Here is a 15,564-nt window from a genome sequence, read left to right as displayed (position 1 = left end):
AAACAGACATATATATAGTAGAGGTAATGTCATGACGGAACAAACAGACATATATATAGTAGAGGTAATGTCATGACGGAACAAACAGACATATATAGTAGAGTAATGTCATGACGGAACAACAGACATATATATAGTAGAGGTAATGTCATGACGGAACAAACAGATGTATATAGTAGAGGTAATGTCATGACGGAACAAACAGACATATATAGTAGAGGTAATGTCATGATGGAACAAACAGACATATATATAGTAGAGGTAATGTCATGACGGAACAAACAGACATATATATAGTAGAGGTAATGTCATGACGGAACAAACAGATGTATATAGTTGAGGTAATGTCATGATGGAACAAACGGATGTATATATAGTAGAGGTAATGTCATGACAGAACAAACAGATGTATATAGTTGAGGTAATGTCATGACGGAACAAACAGACATATATATAGTAGAGGTAATGTCAGACGGAACAAACAGACGTATATAGTAGAGGTAATGTCATGACGGAACAAACAGACATATATATAGTAGAGGTAATGTCATGACGGAACAAACAGACGTATATAGTAGAGGTAATGTCATGACGGAACAAACAGACATATATATAGTAGAGGTAATGTCATGACGGAACAAACAGACGTATATATAGTAGAGGTAATGTCATGAATTTTGGTATATGAGTGAATCAATGAATATACATTATACATACGTTTAAGCAGCAAAATCCTGTATTAGCTACTACACAGACCAACAGATCAATGCCATTTTTAACAAAGTGCAGCAATTTTAGGAATAATATATATATATAGCGCAAAGGACATTTTGTAAACTCAAGCACTTTCGAGGTAAAAGTACTTTCAAGTACATTCCAGAACAGTTGACCATTGGAAAAAAATAACTCTTGATTGATCTCAATTTCTCTTATTAAATTTTTTTTATGAACAAACCAAACTAAGAAAAAAAGTTATTTGTGATTTATTATACTTTATACTTATAGCACATGCATGAGTCTGGTCTCCTTTGAAAGGTAACATTCTTACACAATAAAGAAAAATCATCATGCGATTAAATGCATAATTTTTTTTACTTTTAATTCTTTCTGTAGTTAATTAATCGAAATGAATGCGATTCAGTCCCAGCCCTAGTATATATAGTTGAGGTAATGTCATGATGGAACAAACAGACGTATATAGTAGAGGTAATGTCATGACGGAACAAACAGACGTATATATAGTAGGGGTAATGTCATGACGGAACAAACAGACGTATATATAGTTGAGGTAATGTCATGACGGAACAAACAGACGTATATATAGTAGAGGTAATGTCATGACGGAACAAACAGACGTATATATAGTTGAGGTAATGTCATGACAGAACAAACAGACGTATATATAGTTGAGGTAATGTCATGACGGAACAAACAGACGTATATATAGTTGAGGTAATGTCATGATGGAACAAACAGACGTATATATAGTTGAGGTAATGTCATGACGGAACAAACAGACGTATATATAGTTGAGGTAATGTCATGATGGAACAAACAGACGTATATAGTTGAGGTAATGTCATGACGGAACACACAGATGTATATATAGTAGAGGTAATGTCATGACGGAACAAACAGACGTATATAGTAGAGGTAATGTCATGACGGAACAAACAGACGTATATAGTAGAGGTAATGTCATGACGGAACAAACAGACGTATATAGTTGAGGTAATGTCATGACAGAACAAACAGACGTATATAGTAGAGGTAATGTCATGATGGAACAAACAGATGTATATATAGTAGAGGTAATGTCATGACGGAACAAACAGACATATATAGTAGAGGTAATGTCATGACGGAACAAACCGACGTATATATAATAATAATAATAATAACTTTATTTGTATAGCACTTTTCATACAGAGGTTGCAGTTCAAAGTGCTTCACAACAGTAAAAAATACAGGCATAAAAAGATAGACAGGTAGAATCACAGTGTTTCACATTAGGATCTAGCATCCCAATAGGCTCTCCGCTTACAGTTTTCAGTAACACAAATAGTAAAAATAGTTTAGCGAGCATAGTAAGATATGGCACAACAGTAAAAAATACAGGCATAAGCGAGCATAAAAAGATAGACAGGTAGAATCACAGTGTTTCACATTAGGATCTAGCATCCCAATAGGCTCTCCGCTTACAGTTTTCAGTAACACAAATAGTAAAAATAGTTTAAAATGATTCAGTTTAAAAATAGTAAAATAAAAATAAAATAAAATAAAAATTATAAAATAGAACGGACATAAAAAATACAGACATGAGCGAGCATAGTAAGATATGGCTACTACAGCCAGGACACAGTTAACCTGGTTCTACAATGCTACAGCCAGGACACAGTTAACCTGGTTCTACAATGCTACAGCCAGGACACAGTTAACCTGGTTCTACAATGCTACAGCCAGGACACAGTTAACCTGGTTCTACTACAGCCAGGACACAGTTAACCTGGTTCTACTACAGCCAGGACACAGTTAACCTGGTTCTACAATGCTACAGCCAGGACACAGTTAACCTGGTTCTACAGCCAGGACACAGTTAACCTGGTTCTACTACAGCCAGGACACAGTTAACCTGGTTCTACTACAGCCAGGACACAGTTAACCTGGTTCTACAATGCTACAGCCAGGACACAGTTAACCTGGTTCTACAATGCTACAGCCAGGACACAGTTAACCTGGTTCTACTACAGCCAGGACACAGTTAACCTGGTTCTACTACAGCCAGGACACAGTTAACCTGGTTCTACTACAATGCTACAGCAATGCTACAGCCAGGACACAGTTAACCTGGTTCTACAATGCTACTACAGCCAGGACACAGTTAACCTGGTTCTTCTACTACAATGCTACAGGCATGCAGTCTGTTCTAACAAACCAAATTGCCATGTATTAAAGTTTACAGACAATCCATGCTGATTGATCTGCCATAAGCATAGTGTTTCACATTAGGATCTAGCATCCTAATAGGCTCTCTATTCAGTAATTAAAAAGTGCAATAACCGACGGACATAAAAAAGTATAGTAGTATAGTATATAGTAGAGGTAATGTCATGACGGAACAAACAGACGTATATAGTTGAGGTAATGTCATGACGGAACAAACTGACGTATATATAGTAGAGGTAATGTCATGACGGAACAAACAGATGTATATATAGTAGAGGTAATGTCATGACAGAACAAACAGACGTATATATAGTAGAGGTAATGTCATGACGGAACAAACAGACATATATAGTAGAGGTAATGTCATGACAGAACAAACAGACGTATATAGTTGAGGTAATGTCATGACGGAACAAACAGATGTATATATAGTTCAGGTAATGTCATGATGGAACAAACAGACGAATATATACCGGTAGTAGAGGTAATGTCATGACGGAACAAACAGACGTATATATAGTAGAGGTAATGTCATGACGGAACAAACAGATGTATATATAGTAGAGGTAATGTCATGACGGAACAAACAGATGTATATAGTAGAGGTAATGTCATGACGGAACAAACAGATGTATATAGTAGAGGTAATGTCATGATGGAACAAACAGACGTATATAGTAGAGGTAATGTCATGACAGAACAAACAGATGTATATAGTTGAGGTAATGTCATGATGGAACAAACAGATGTATATAGTAGAGGTAATGTCATGACGGAACAAACAGACGTATATATAGTAGAGGTAATGTCATGACGGAACAAACAGATGTATATATAGTAGAGGTAATGTCATGACGGAACAAACAGATGTATATAGTAGAGGTAATGTCATGACGGAACAAACAGATGTATATAGTAGAGGTAATGTCATGATGGAACAAACAGACGTATATAGTAGAGGTAATGTCATGACAGAACAAACAGATGTATATAGTTGAGGTAATGTCATGATGGAACAAACAGATGTATATAGTTGAGGTAATGTCATGATGGAACAAACAGACGTATATATAGTAGAGGTAATGTCATGACGGAACACACAGATGTATATATAGTAGAGGTAATGTCATGACGGAACAAACAGATGTATATATAGTAGAGGTAATGTCATAACGGAACAAACAGACGTATATAGTAGAGGTAATGTCATGACGGAACAAACAGATGTATATATAGTAGAGGTAATGTCATAACGGAACAAACAGACGTATATAGTTGAGGTAATGTCATGACGGAACAAACAGACGTATATAGTTGAGGTAATGTCATGACGGAACAAACAGATGTATATATAGTAGAGGTAATGTCATGACGGAACAAACAGACGTATATAGTTGAGGTAATGTCACGACGGAACAAACAGACATATATATAGTAGAGGTAATGTCATAACGGAACAAACAGACGTATATAGTAGAGGTAATGTCATGACGGAACAAACAGATGTATATATAGTTGAGGTAATGTCATGACGGAACAAACAGACGTATATATAGTTGAGGTAATGTCATGATGGAACAAACAGACGTATATAGTAGAGGTAATGTCATGACGGAACAAACAGACGTATATAGTAGAGGTAATGTCATGACGGAACAAACAGACGTGTATATAGTAGAGGTAATGTCATGATGGAACAAACAGACGTATATAGTAGAGGTAATGTCATGATGGAACAAACAGACGTATATAGTAGAGGTAATGTCATAACGGAACAAACAGACGTATATAGTAGAGGTAATGTCATGACGGAACAAACAGATGTATATATAGTTGAGGTAATGTCATGACGGAACAAACAGACGTATATATAGTAGAGGTAATGTCATGATGGAACAAACAGACGTATATAGTTGAGGTAATGTCATGACGGAACAAACAGATGTATATATAGTAGAGGTAATGTCATGACAGAACAAACAGACATATATAGTAGAGGTAATGTCATGACGGAACAAACAGATGTATATATAGTAGAGGTAATGTCATGACAGAACAAACAGACATATATAGTAGAGGTAATGTCATGACAGAACAAACAGACATATATAGTAGAGGTAATGTCATGATGGAACAAACAGACGTATATAGTAGAGGTAATGTCATGATGGAACAAACAGACGTATATAGTAGAGGTAATGTCATGACAGAACAAACAGACATATATAGTAGAGGTAATGTCATGACAGAACAAACAGACATATATAGTAGAGGTAATGTCATGATGGAACAAACAGACGTATATAGTAGAGGTAATGTCATGATGGAACAAACAGACGTATATAGTTGAGGTAATGTCATAACGGAACAAACAGACGTATATAGTAGAGGTAATGTCATGACGGAACAAACAGATGTATATATAGTTGAGGTAATGTCATGACGGAACAAACAGACGTATATATAGTAGAGGTAATGTCATGATGGAACAAACAGACGTATATAGTTGAGGTAATGTCATGACGGAACACACAGATGTATATATAGTAGAGGTAATGTCATGACGGAACAAACAGACATATATAGTAGAGGTAATGTCATGACGGAACAAACAGATGTATATATAGTAGAGGTAATGTCATGACAGAACAAACAGACATATATAGTAGAGGTAATGTCATGACAGAACAAACAGACATATATAGTAGAGGTAATGTCATGACGGAACAAACTCAACTGTGTCTTGTTGGCAAAGTGGGGTTCACCGACAGGCCATTTATACTAATGATATGGACCCTTACTCCTCTCTTCTCTCTTCTTGCTCCACTCTCCTCTCTCCTCCCTCTCTCCTCTTTCCTCTCTCCTCTCTCTCCTCTCCTCCCTCTCTCCTCTCTCCTCTCCTCTCTCTCTCCTCCCTCTCTCCTCTCCCTCTCTTCTCTCTCCTCCCTCTCTCCTATCTCCTCCCTCTCTCTCCTCCCTCTCCCCTCTCTCCTCTCCTCCCTCTCTCCTCTCTCTCTCCTCCCTCTCTCCTCCTCTCCCTCTCTTCTCTCTCCTCCCTCTCTCCTATCTCCTCCCTCTCTCCTCTCTCCTTCCTCTCTCCTCTCCTCCCTCTCTCCTCTCCTCTATCCTCTCTTCTCTCTCCTCTCTCCTCGCTCCTCTCTCCTTTCTCCTATCCTTCCTCTCTCCTCTCCTCCCTCTCTCCTCCCTCCCTCCTCCTCTCCCCTCTCCTCACCCTCTCACCCACCCCTCTCACCTCCTCCCCTCTCTTCTCTCTCTCCTCTCCTCTCCTACCTCCCTCTCACCTCTCCTCTCACTCCTCTCCTACTCTCCCTCTCCCCTCACTCTCTCCCCTCCTCCCCTCCTCTCTCCTCTCTCCTCCCTCTCTCCCCTCTCTCCTCTCCTCCCTCTCTCCTCTCTCTCTCCTCCTCTCCCTCTCTCCTCTCTCCTCCCTCTCTCCTCTCCTCCCTCTCTCCTCTCCTCTATCCTCTCTCCTCTCTCTCTCCTCCCTCTCTCCTCTCCTCCCTCTCTCCTCCCTCTCTCCTCCCTCTCCCCTCTCTCCTCCCTCTCTCCTCCTCTCCCTCTCTCCTCTCTCCTCCCTCTCTCCTCTCTCCTCCCTCTCTCCTCTCCTCCCTCTCTCCTCTCCTCTCTTCTCTCTCCTCCCTCTCTCCTATATCCTCTCTCTCCTCCCTCTCTCCTCCCTCTCTCCTCTCCTCCCTCTCTCCTCTCCTCTCTCCTCTCTCCTCGCTCCTCTCTCCTTTCTCCTATCCTTCCTCTCTCCTCTCCTCCCTCTCTCCTCTCTCCTCCCTCTCTCCTCCCTCTCCCCTCTCTCCTCCCTCTCTCCTCCTCTCCCTCTCTTCTCTCTCCTCCCTCTCTCCTATATCCTCTCTCTCCTCCCTCTCTCCTCCCTCTCTCCTCTCCTCTATCCTCTCTCCTCTCTTCTCTCTCCTCGCTCCTCTCTCCTTTCTCCTATCCTTCCTCTCTCCTCTCCTCCCTCTCTCCTCTCTCCTCCCTCTCCCCTCTCTCCTCTCTCCTCTCTCCTCCCTCTCTCCTCCTCTCCCTCTCTTCTCTCTCCTCTCTCCTCCCTCTCTCCTCTCTCCTCCCTCTCTCCTCTCCTCCCTCTCTCCTCTCTTCTCTCTCCTCTCTCCTCTCTCCTCCCTCTCTCCTCTCTCCTCCCTCTCTCCTCTCTCCTCCCTCTCTCCTCTCCTCCCTCTCTCCTCTCCTCTCTCCTCTCTCCTCTCTCCTCTCTCCTCTCTCCTCTCTCCTCCTCTCCCTCTCTCCTCTCCTCCCTCTCTCCTCTCTCCTCTCTCCTCGCTCCTCTCTCTCTCCTCTCCTCCCTCTCTCCTCTCCTCTCTTCTCTCTCCTCTCTCCTCTCTCCTCTCTCCTCCCTCTCTCCTCTCCTCTATCCTCTCTTCTCTCTCTTCTCTCCTCTCTCCTCTCTTCTCTCTCCTCTCTCCTCCCTCTCTCCTCCCTCTCTCCTCTCCTCTCTCCTCTCTCCTCTCTCCTCTCTCCTCTCTCCTCCCTCTCTCCTATATCCTCCCTCTCTCCTCTCTCCTCCCTCTCTCCTATATCCTCCCTCTCTCCTCTCTCCTCCCTCTCTCCTCTCTCCTCCCTCTCTCCTCTCCTCCCTCTCTCCTATCCTCTCTCCTCTCTTCTCTCTCCTCTCTCCTCGCTCCTCTCTCTCCAGAATGTGGAAGGGTCTGTACAGCCACATGGAGAGGTCATCTGTGCCTCCTCGCCCCTCCCCCGCCGACGTCCTGTCCGCCGTGAGGGAGGAGTCACGGCAGCTGGAGGAGGAGCTGACCAATCACCAGGAGGTATCACCAGGAGGGACCGCCCACCACCACCCAGGCAACAGACAAGGCATACAACACACAAAGACATGCCCCCTATAACCCCCCCCCCCCCCCCCCCCCACCCCATCATAAAGTGCTTGATTTTCGACCTGGAATTCCTTGAAAACAGCCCGTTTTTAAACAAGGTGCTTAAAAAGTCCTTGGAATTCAAATCAACCATTCGCATTGAACGTTTTGTTCATCCATGATCAAATTGTTCTGAATCAAGACATTTAATTTTTTTAATCTAAAGTGTAACTAATTGTCAGAAATTGGTTTTAAGCCAGAAATATTGGATCAGATTTCTTTTCAATAACAAATGCATTTAAAAGTGAATTGTATCATTTTAAATGCCCTTTTAAAATGAAAAATAGTGCAGGGGAAAGTACTTGAAAGTCATTGGATTTGTGGGTGGCTGAGAGTGCAGTGAGAAGCCATGTCAAATCAAAGCAGGAGTCCATGTTGGGTTCGGTTCACGCTCCCGCCGCCTCGAGTGGAATGGAAACAATGGCGGCTAACTCGGGACCGGGGTTTTGTATTCGGTGTCGGATCAGAAGTTTAAACCAAAAGCATTGTATTATTCAACTTCAAAATGGAATGAATGGATGGAAAGGAATCGTTCAGATCAGAGCAGATGATGAATTCAGATCAAATTAATGAATGAATGAAAGTCCCTGGCATTCCTGACTGATCTATATGAATCTAGGCCCCCTCAATCCTCCACCACCTCCACCCAACTCGATATTCACATTCTACAAGTCTGATAATGTGATCTTCCTAAGTATTTATTTACATGTAAACCCTTTCACTACCACACTACAGAAGGTCAACCCTTTACTATCACACTACAGATGGTTAACGGTAGTAAAGTTTCAAGTTTCAAGTTTCTTTAATAGTTGTCATACAGAAGTACAGAATACTTTCATACAAAATGCTTCTTACTGTTACGCTCCAGAGACTGTGCTAGACAAGATAGTATCAAATAACATAGTATACGTGTAATTTAGAAGAAGAAAAAGAGGTCACAGTGTTCGGTATAGACATATGTACAATGTTCTGAGTTACCATATAATATACAATACTATGCAGTGTACTAATGTACAGTACTATCTAGTGCAAAGCAGAAATGGGATGAGGTACAATTTAGGTACAATTTACAGTAAGGTGTACGAGTTGTAGTGCAATCCTTCATCAATAAATATAAAGTGTGGGGAGTGGGTGCTACAGTGTGTTTGTTTAAAGTGGGTGTGTGCTATAAAGTGTGTGGAGTGGGTGCTACAGTGTGTTTGTTTAAGTGAGTGTGTGCGTGTGGATGTGTGTGCTATGTGCGTTTGGTGGTTGTTGTTGTGTAGTGTTCATTCATTGTTCGTTTAGCAGCCTGATGGCCTGGGGATAGAAGCTTCTTCTGAGTCTTTCTGTGCTCGCCTTGAGACTCCGGTATCGCTTGCCTGACCGCAGCAGTTCAAAGAGGCAGTTGTTCGGGTGACTGGAGTCTTTAATGATTCTCTTAGCCTTGCCCTTGCAACGCTTGTTGTAAATGTTCTGGAGGGTGGGGAGCCCCCCTCCAATTGTGCGTTCGGCTGAACGTGTCACTCTTTGTAGTCTGCTTCGGTCTTGTGCAGTGCTATTCCCAAACCAGGAGGTGATGTTGCCGGTCAAGATGCTCTCTATTGTACATGAGTAGAAGTTCTTAAGGATCTTCTGACTGACTTGGAACTTCCTTAGGCGCCTGAGGAAGTAGAGGCGTTGTCGTGCCTTCTTCACAACACTGTCAATGTGTGTGGTCCATGTCAAGTCCTCGGATATGTAGGCTCCGAGGTACTTAAAGCTGTTGACTCTCTCAACCGGTGCCCCGTCGATGCTGAGGGGGCTGTAGTCCTTGACCCCCGACCTCCTGAAGTCCACAATCATCTCCTTTGTTTTGCTGACGTTCAGGGAGAGGCTGTTTTCCTGGCACCATCCCGCCAGGACCTTGACCTCTTCCAGGTAGGCCCTCTCGTCGTTGGCAGAGATCAGGCCCACCACCACTGTGTCGTCAGCAAATTTGATGATTGTATTGCTACTCCGCTGAGCCACACAGTCGTGTGTGTACAGGGAGTAGAGGAGGGGACTCAGAACACAGCCCTGGGGGGCCCCTATGTTGAGGGTGATGGATGAGGAGGTGCAGTTGCCTGCTCTCACCACCTGGGGTCTGCCAGTCAGGAAGTCCAAGACCCACTGGCAGAGGTCATAGTTCAAGCCCAGGTCCCTGAGCTTGGCTATGAGTATGGAGGGGACTATGGTATTGAATGCCGAGCTGTAGTCGATGAATAGCATTCTCACATAGTTCCCCTGCCTCTTGTCCAGGTGTGATGCTGCTGTGTGCAGCACATGGGCTATGGCGTCCTCCGTGGACCTGTTGGGGCGGTATGCAAATTGCAGGGGGTCCATGTTGATGGGGAGGGAGGAGCAGATGTAGCCCTTTACTAGCTTCTCAAAGCACTTCATGGCTATGGAGGTGAGAGCTACAGGGCGGTAGTCGTTGAGGCAAGCAGGCTTGGATTTTTTGGGTACAGGGATAATAGTGGACTTCTTCAGGCAGGTGGGGATGACAGCCTGTTCTAAGGACAGGTTAAATATGTCAGTGAATACTGGGGCCAGTTGGTCGGCACAGACTTTTAGGACGCGGCCGGGGATGCCGTCCGGACCTGCTGCCTTCCTGATATTCACTTTTTTAAAGGTCCGCCTCACCTCATGCTCTGTTACCCTGAACACTGCGCCTCCATCAGCAGCCGACCCCCCCCCCCCCCCCCATTGCCGTGGCTTGTGAGCTGGTGTTGTTATTACCAGCATCAAACCTCACATAGAAGGTATTGAGGTCATTTGCTAAGGAGATGTCACTGTTCAGTTTGAGGGAGGCGCCTTTGTAGTCTGTCATCGTTTTGAGCCCCTGCCACATAGCTCTAGAGTCAGCTTGTTCAAACTGGAGTTCAATTTTATCCCTGTAGCGCCGTTTGGCCTCTGACACTGTCCTCCTTACGTTGTATTCATTCATGTTGCCTGCCACTAGGCCGTCGTTGTATGCTTTGGTGCGCTCTCTCAGAGCTTCATGGACGGATTTGTCTACCCAGGGTTTTTGATTTGGGTAAACTCTCATTTTGGTAGTGGGGATTGTTTCTTCCACCCTAGTACAAACATAGTCCAGCACTGTTTCCGTGTAGACATTAATGTTATCTGTGTCGCGGAACACATTCCAGTCTGTGCAGTGAAACACAGACCGGAGCGTCTCCTCTGACGTCAAATCCCATTTCTGCACCTCTCGCGAGACTACAGGAGTACTTTTGATTCTCTGTTTGTACTTTGGTGAAAGAAAGATTGACGCGTGATCTGATTTACCAAAGCCACTATCAGAATGAGCCTGGTAGCCACCTTTAAATTGCGTGTAACAGTGATCTAGGATGTTACCGCCTCTGGTGTTGCAAGTCACATGCTGATAGAAGTCAGGTAATACCTTTCTCAGATTGGCGCTATTGAAATCTCCCAGCACCAAAATGGCGGCGTTAATGTTCGTCGCTTGTATTCTATTTACCTCGTCGTGGAGTCTGGAGAGCGCGGCGTTGTTGCTGGCTTGCGGTGGAATATACACTCCGATCAGGATGATCGCCGTTAACTCCCTCGGGAGGAAGAAAGGACGGCACTTGATGGTTATATACTCCAGGTCTGGGCAGCAGTGGTTGGATACTTCCTTCACGTTAGTTGGATCGCTCCAATTTTTGTTAAACATGAAGGCAATACCTCCTCCACGTTGTTTACCGGACTCTGCTGTCCGATCCTTGCGATGGATAAAGAAGTGATCGGCTGGTTGAATTGCGTGGTCTGGAACCTCCGGCGTGAGCCACGTTTCGGTGAAGCAGAGAACGTTGCAGTCCCTAACGTCTCTTTGGTATTGAATCCTTGCTCGGATGTCATCCAGTTTATTGTCAATTGATTGTACATTGGCTAGCAATATACTGGGCAATGGTGTTCGGTGGCGTCTGGATCTCAGCCTGTTACGGATCCCAGCTCTCTTCCCACGCCGTCTGGTTCCTCTGTTCCTGGGATCAAGGAACAAAGGATCTGGTCCTAATCTCCGGAGAATCTCTTCAGGCCATTGTTGTGGTTCGGAAAGCTGGTCCAGTGAGTAATCCAGTTGGTAAATTTCCCGTAATCCAATGTCTATGAGTGACTGACGGTCATACACATTAAATGCACCAACAGTTGGTACAAACAAAACTCTAAAAACTATAAATATTAACAAAAGTAAGCACAGTCTCGACGGAGCGCACAGACAGGCAGCCGGTCGTTGCGGCGCCATCTTCAAAGGGTTAACCTTCTGTAGTGTGGTAGTGAAAGGGTTAACCATTTGTGTGGCAGTGAAAGGGTTAACCTTCAGTAGTGTGGTAGTGAAAGGTTAACCTTATGTAGTGTGGTAGTGAAAGGTTAACCTTCTGTAGTGTGGTAGTGAAAGGTTAACCTTCTGTAGTGTGGTAGTGAAAGGGTTAACCTTCTGTAGTGTGGTAGTGAAAGGTTAACCGTCTGTAGTGTGGTAGTGAAAGGGTTAACCTTCTGTAGTGTGGTAGTGAAAGGGTTAACCTTCTGTAGTGTGGTAGTGAAAGGGTTAACCTGCTGTAGTGTGGTAGTGAAAGGGTTAACCTTCTGTAGTGTGGTAGTGAAACGGTTAACCTTCTGTAGTGTGGTAGTGAAAGGGTTAACCTTCTGTAGTGTGGTAATGAAAGGTTAACCTTCTGTAGTGTGGTAGTGAAAGGTTAACCTTCTGTAGTGTGGTAGTGAAAGGTTAACCTTCTGTATTGTCGCAGTGAAAGGGTTAACCATTTGGTAGTGCAGTAGTGAAAGGGCTAACATTACTGATCAAAGTTACTAAAAATCATTCTTACCTATACAAATGGAAGTTCTGTCCCTCCCACAGAAGATAGCGGCCCTGACGGGGAAGCCAATCACGTGGGAGAAGATCGTGGTTCCGAGGAGGACTAGCCAACCACGGCTCAGATACTGCGGGCCGGACCCACCTACTACCTACATGTATCCAATCACCAGCCCCGCACAGGACTACGGCCTCGCCCACGCCTCCGACCCGGCCAATCGGAAGGCTCCACAGAAGGACTCCGCTCTGCTGACCCTGCCCTTGGGCTCATCATCATCAGCCCAGGTCAAGGGTCACGACCCAGACGACCTGTCAACCTGCAGTGACTTTGAGTCGGGCGTGGCCGACCTCAGCAGCCGTTCCTCGAGTGGCGGGGATGACGGCAAGGACCCCGACTTGGAATGAGTCTGCCCATAGTGCTGCCTGACTGAAAGTAGAGTCTGCCCATAGTGCTGCCTGACTGAAAGTAGTCTGCCCATAGTGCTGCCTGACTGAAAGTAGAGTCTGCCCATAGTGCTGCCTGACTGAAAGTAGAGTCTGCCCATAGTGCTGCCTGACTGAAAGTAGAGTCTGCCCATAGTGCTGCCTGACTGAAAGTAGAGTCTGCCCATAGTGCTGCCTGACTGAAAGTAGAACCCGGACTCCTTCGTAGATGAGTGAGGAGGGAGGGAAATAAGGAAGATGAAAATAATATCATTAAAAGCACAATGCCTTCAGGTGGTATTAGACAAAGAGAGAATATAGGACTGCAGAGTTGACATTCTGACGGGTTGGTTATGTGATGGTCTGACGGGTTGGTGTGGTTATGTGAATGGCAGTTGGACCTGATTGGTTAAATGATAAGAGAGACCTGACGACTGGTTAAATGATAAGAGAGACCTGACGACTGGTTAAATGATAAGAGAGACCTGACGACTGGTTAAATGATAAGAGAGACCTGACGACTGGTTAAATAATAAGAGAGACCTGACGACTGGTTAAAATGATAAGAGAGACCTGACGACTGGTTAAAATGATAAGAGAGACCTGACGACTGGTTAAAATGATAAGAGAGACCTGACGACTGGTTAAATGATAAGAGAGACCTGACGACTGGTTAAATGATAAGAGAGACCTGACGACTGGTTACATGATAAGAGAGACCTGATTGGTTAAATGATAAGAGTACAGGACCATGTGGACTGTATTTTCTTCTAGTTTTTTTTGTGCATGCTCCATTTAGGCAGTAAACTCTTGTGTGACTGGTGTGACATCACAGTCATCAGTATTCCACTTGGAAGAAGGGAAACTAGATCTGGCATACTGTAGGCAGGGTTCATGTAGGCAGGCAAATTGTTCTGAATCAAGAAATTGCATTTTTTTTTTTTTAAATCTAAAGTGTCGGAAATTGGTTTTAAGTCATACATATTGGATTCAAAGGGAATTGGATCCTTTTAAATGCCCTTTTAAAATAAAAAATAGGGCTTGGAAAAGTACTTGAAAGTCCTTGAATTTCATTTAGCAATGTCTGTGGGAACCCTGTGTAGGACATTTAGGCACAATAAGAGTTTGTTATCATGTGGCGAATGGTGTTTTCTTTGAGCGGAGAGAAGACATTCTACCGTGTCGCTCCACCCCGTCTGTGACGACACTGTCCTGTCCTAGTCGCCCCTCCTAGCTAGTTATCAGTGCTTTGTAGACAATAGGGAGGTGTAGTCTGACGTCACGTTGGATCGCCCGCGAGGTCCACCCGTACAGGGATTTATCATTGGGAAAATAGATTATCGGCTATTGTAACAATTCTGCCTCATGAACATTGGAAAGCTTTCCATTTTTGCACAAAATGAGTTCCCGTCTATCACTAACATTATTGTTTAAGCATTTTTGGTTGAAATAAAATTCTGTGATTTTTTTTTTTTTACTTTTAATTGCGAATATTTTCACGTCGAGCTATAGATTGTGGATGAATACGCACAGAAAGGTACACCATGCCAATGTTCATGCTTTATTTGTTTTAAATGAGACGATTTAGAAATTGGCAATGGGGAAATACGTTGCAATTTTGCGAGTTGGACCGGCCGGAAACAGCAATGACGTCACCACTACACCTCCCTTATAGAAGAGGGCGACCTGGGAGCCTCCAGGAGGAGACGTCAAGGACAAACCAGGAGAGGGAGGTTGTCCTCAAGAGCCTTGAACTGGGAGGCTTGGAACTTCTCACTGGGAATGTTCTTCACTCCAGTTCAATCTCTATTCAGGCTGGTGAACCTCTCACAGGTCTTCAAAACAGTTTTTTTTTTTTTTTTTTTTATAATAGAATTTTAAAAGATCTGTTCCTACATCACCAGATCACGTGGGTTGTGTACCAACAAGACTCAACACAGAAAGACCTCCATTCTAGGTTGAACTATCGATGAGGATACAATCATATCAATTAAACATATCATTTTAAATGACCGGTACGCCACCTAATTTGATGCATTTGTAACTCTTGATTCCTGGAAACAATAAGTGGATTAGTTTCTAACACCTCAAGCTCAATGCCATGGCGTTGGCCCTCTCCAGCAAACAACTATTGAAGGTCACCTTATTACAGTCTGAACGCAACCCCTTGATGGCTAAATCTACTGTCCAGGACAAGTCGTTATGTATCATTACTCATGAGTTGTTTTACGGGAACAAACAAGCAAAATGTGAACAAAGTTTCCATGTTTACAATGAAGACTGAGATATACTTCATGTGTGCAATATATTACTTCTAAAGCCATTATGTTTTTTTATTTTATGTTTTAATGTACTGTAAGAAACTGTTTTATTAAGAGAAGCTGTGATGTGCCGAGTTATGTCTGGTGACATTTTTTATTTTTTATCTTAAGGACAATTCATTCCATGGTTTTACTCCTATGT

At 43.7% G+C, this 15,564-nt stretch overlaps 1 protein-coding gene across 1 annotated transcript in view; it reads left to right on the top strand.

Moving 5' to 3' along the window:
- LOC311231807 (uncharacterized protein) overlaps positions 1 to 13,083 on the top strand; it is a gene marked incomplete at its 3' end in the record, with an annotated part of 34,946 nt that extends 21,863 nt beyond the window's left edge. The window contains exons 6-7 of the mRNA XM_084318431.1: positions 7,631 to 7,760; positions 12,724 to 13,083. Coding sequence (XP_084174557.1) covers positions 7,631 to 7,760; positions 12,724 to 13,083 — 490 coding nt within the window. The remainder of the gene's footprint in view (positions 1 to 7,630; positions 7,761 to 12,723) is intronic.
- Positions 13,084 to 15,564: the final 2,481 nt, after the last annotated feature.

This window comes from Notolepis coatsorum (genome assembly GCF_963971535.1).
Source record: "Notolepis coatsorum genome assembly, chromosome: 7".
NCBI lineage: Eukaryota > Metazoa > Chordata > Actinopteri > Aulopiformes > Paralepididae > Notolepis > Notolepis coatsorum.
The sequence above is the reverse complement of the archived record's forward strand: the minus strand, read 5'-3'. Positions and strand labels throughout refer to the sequence as shown.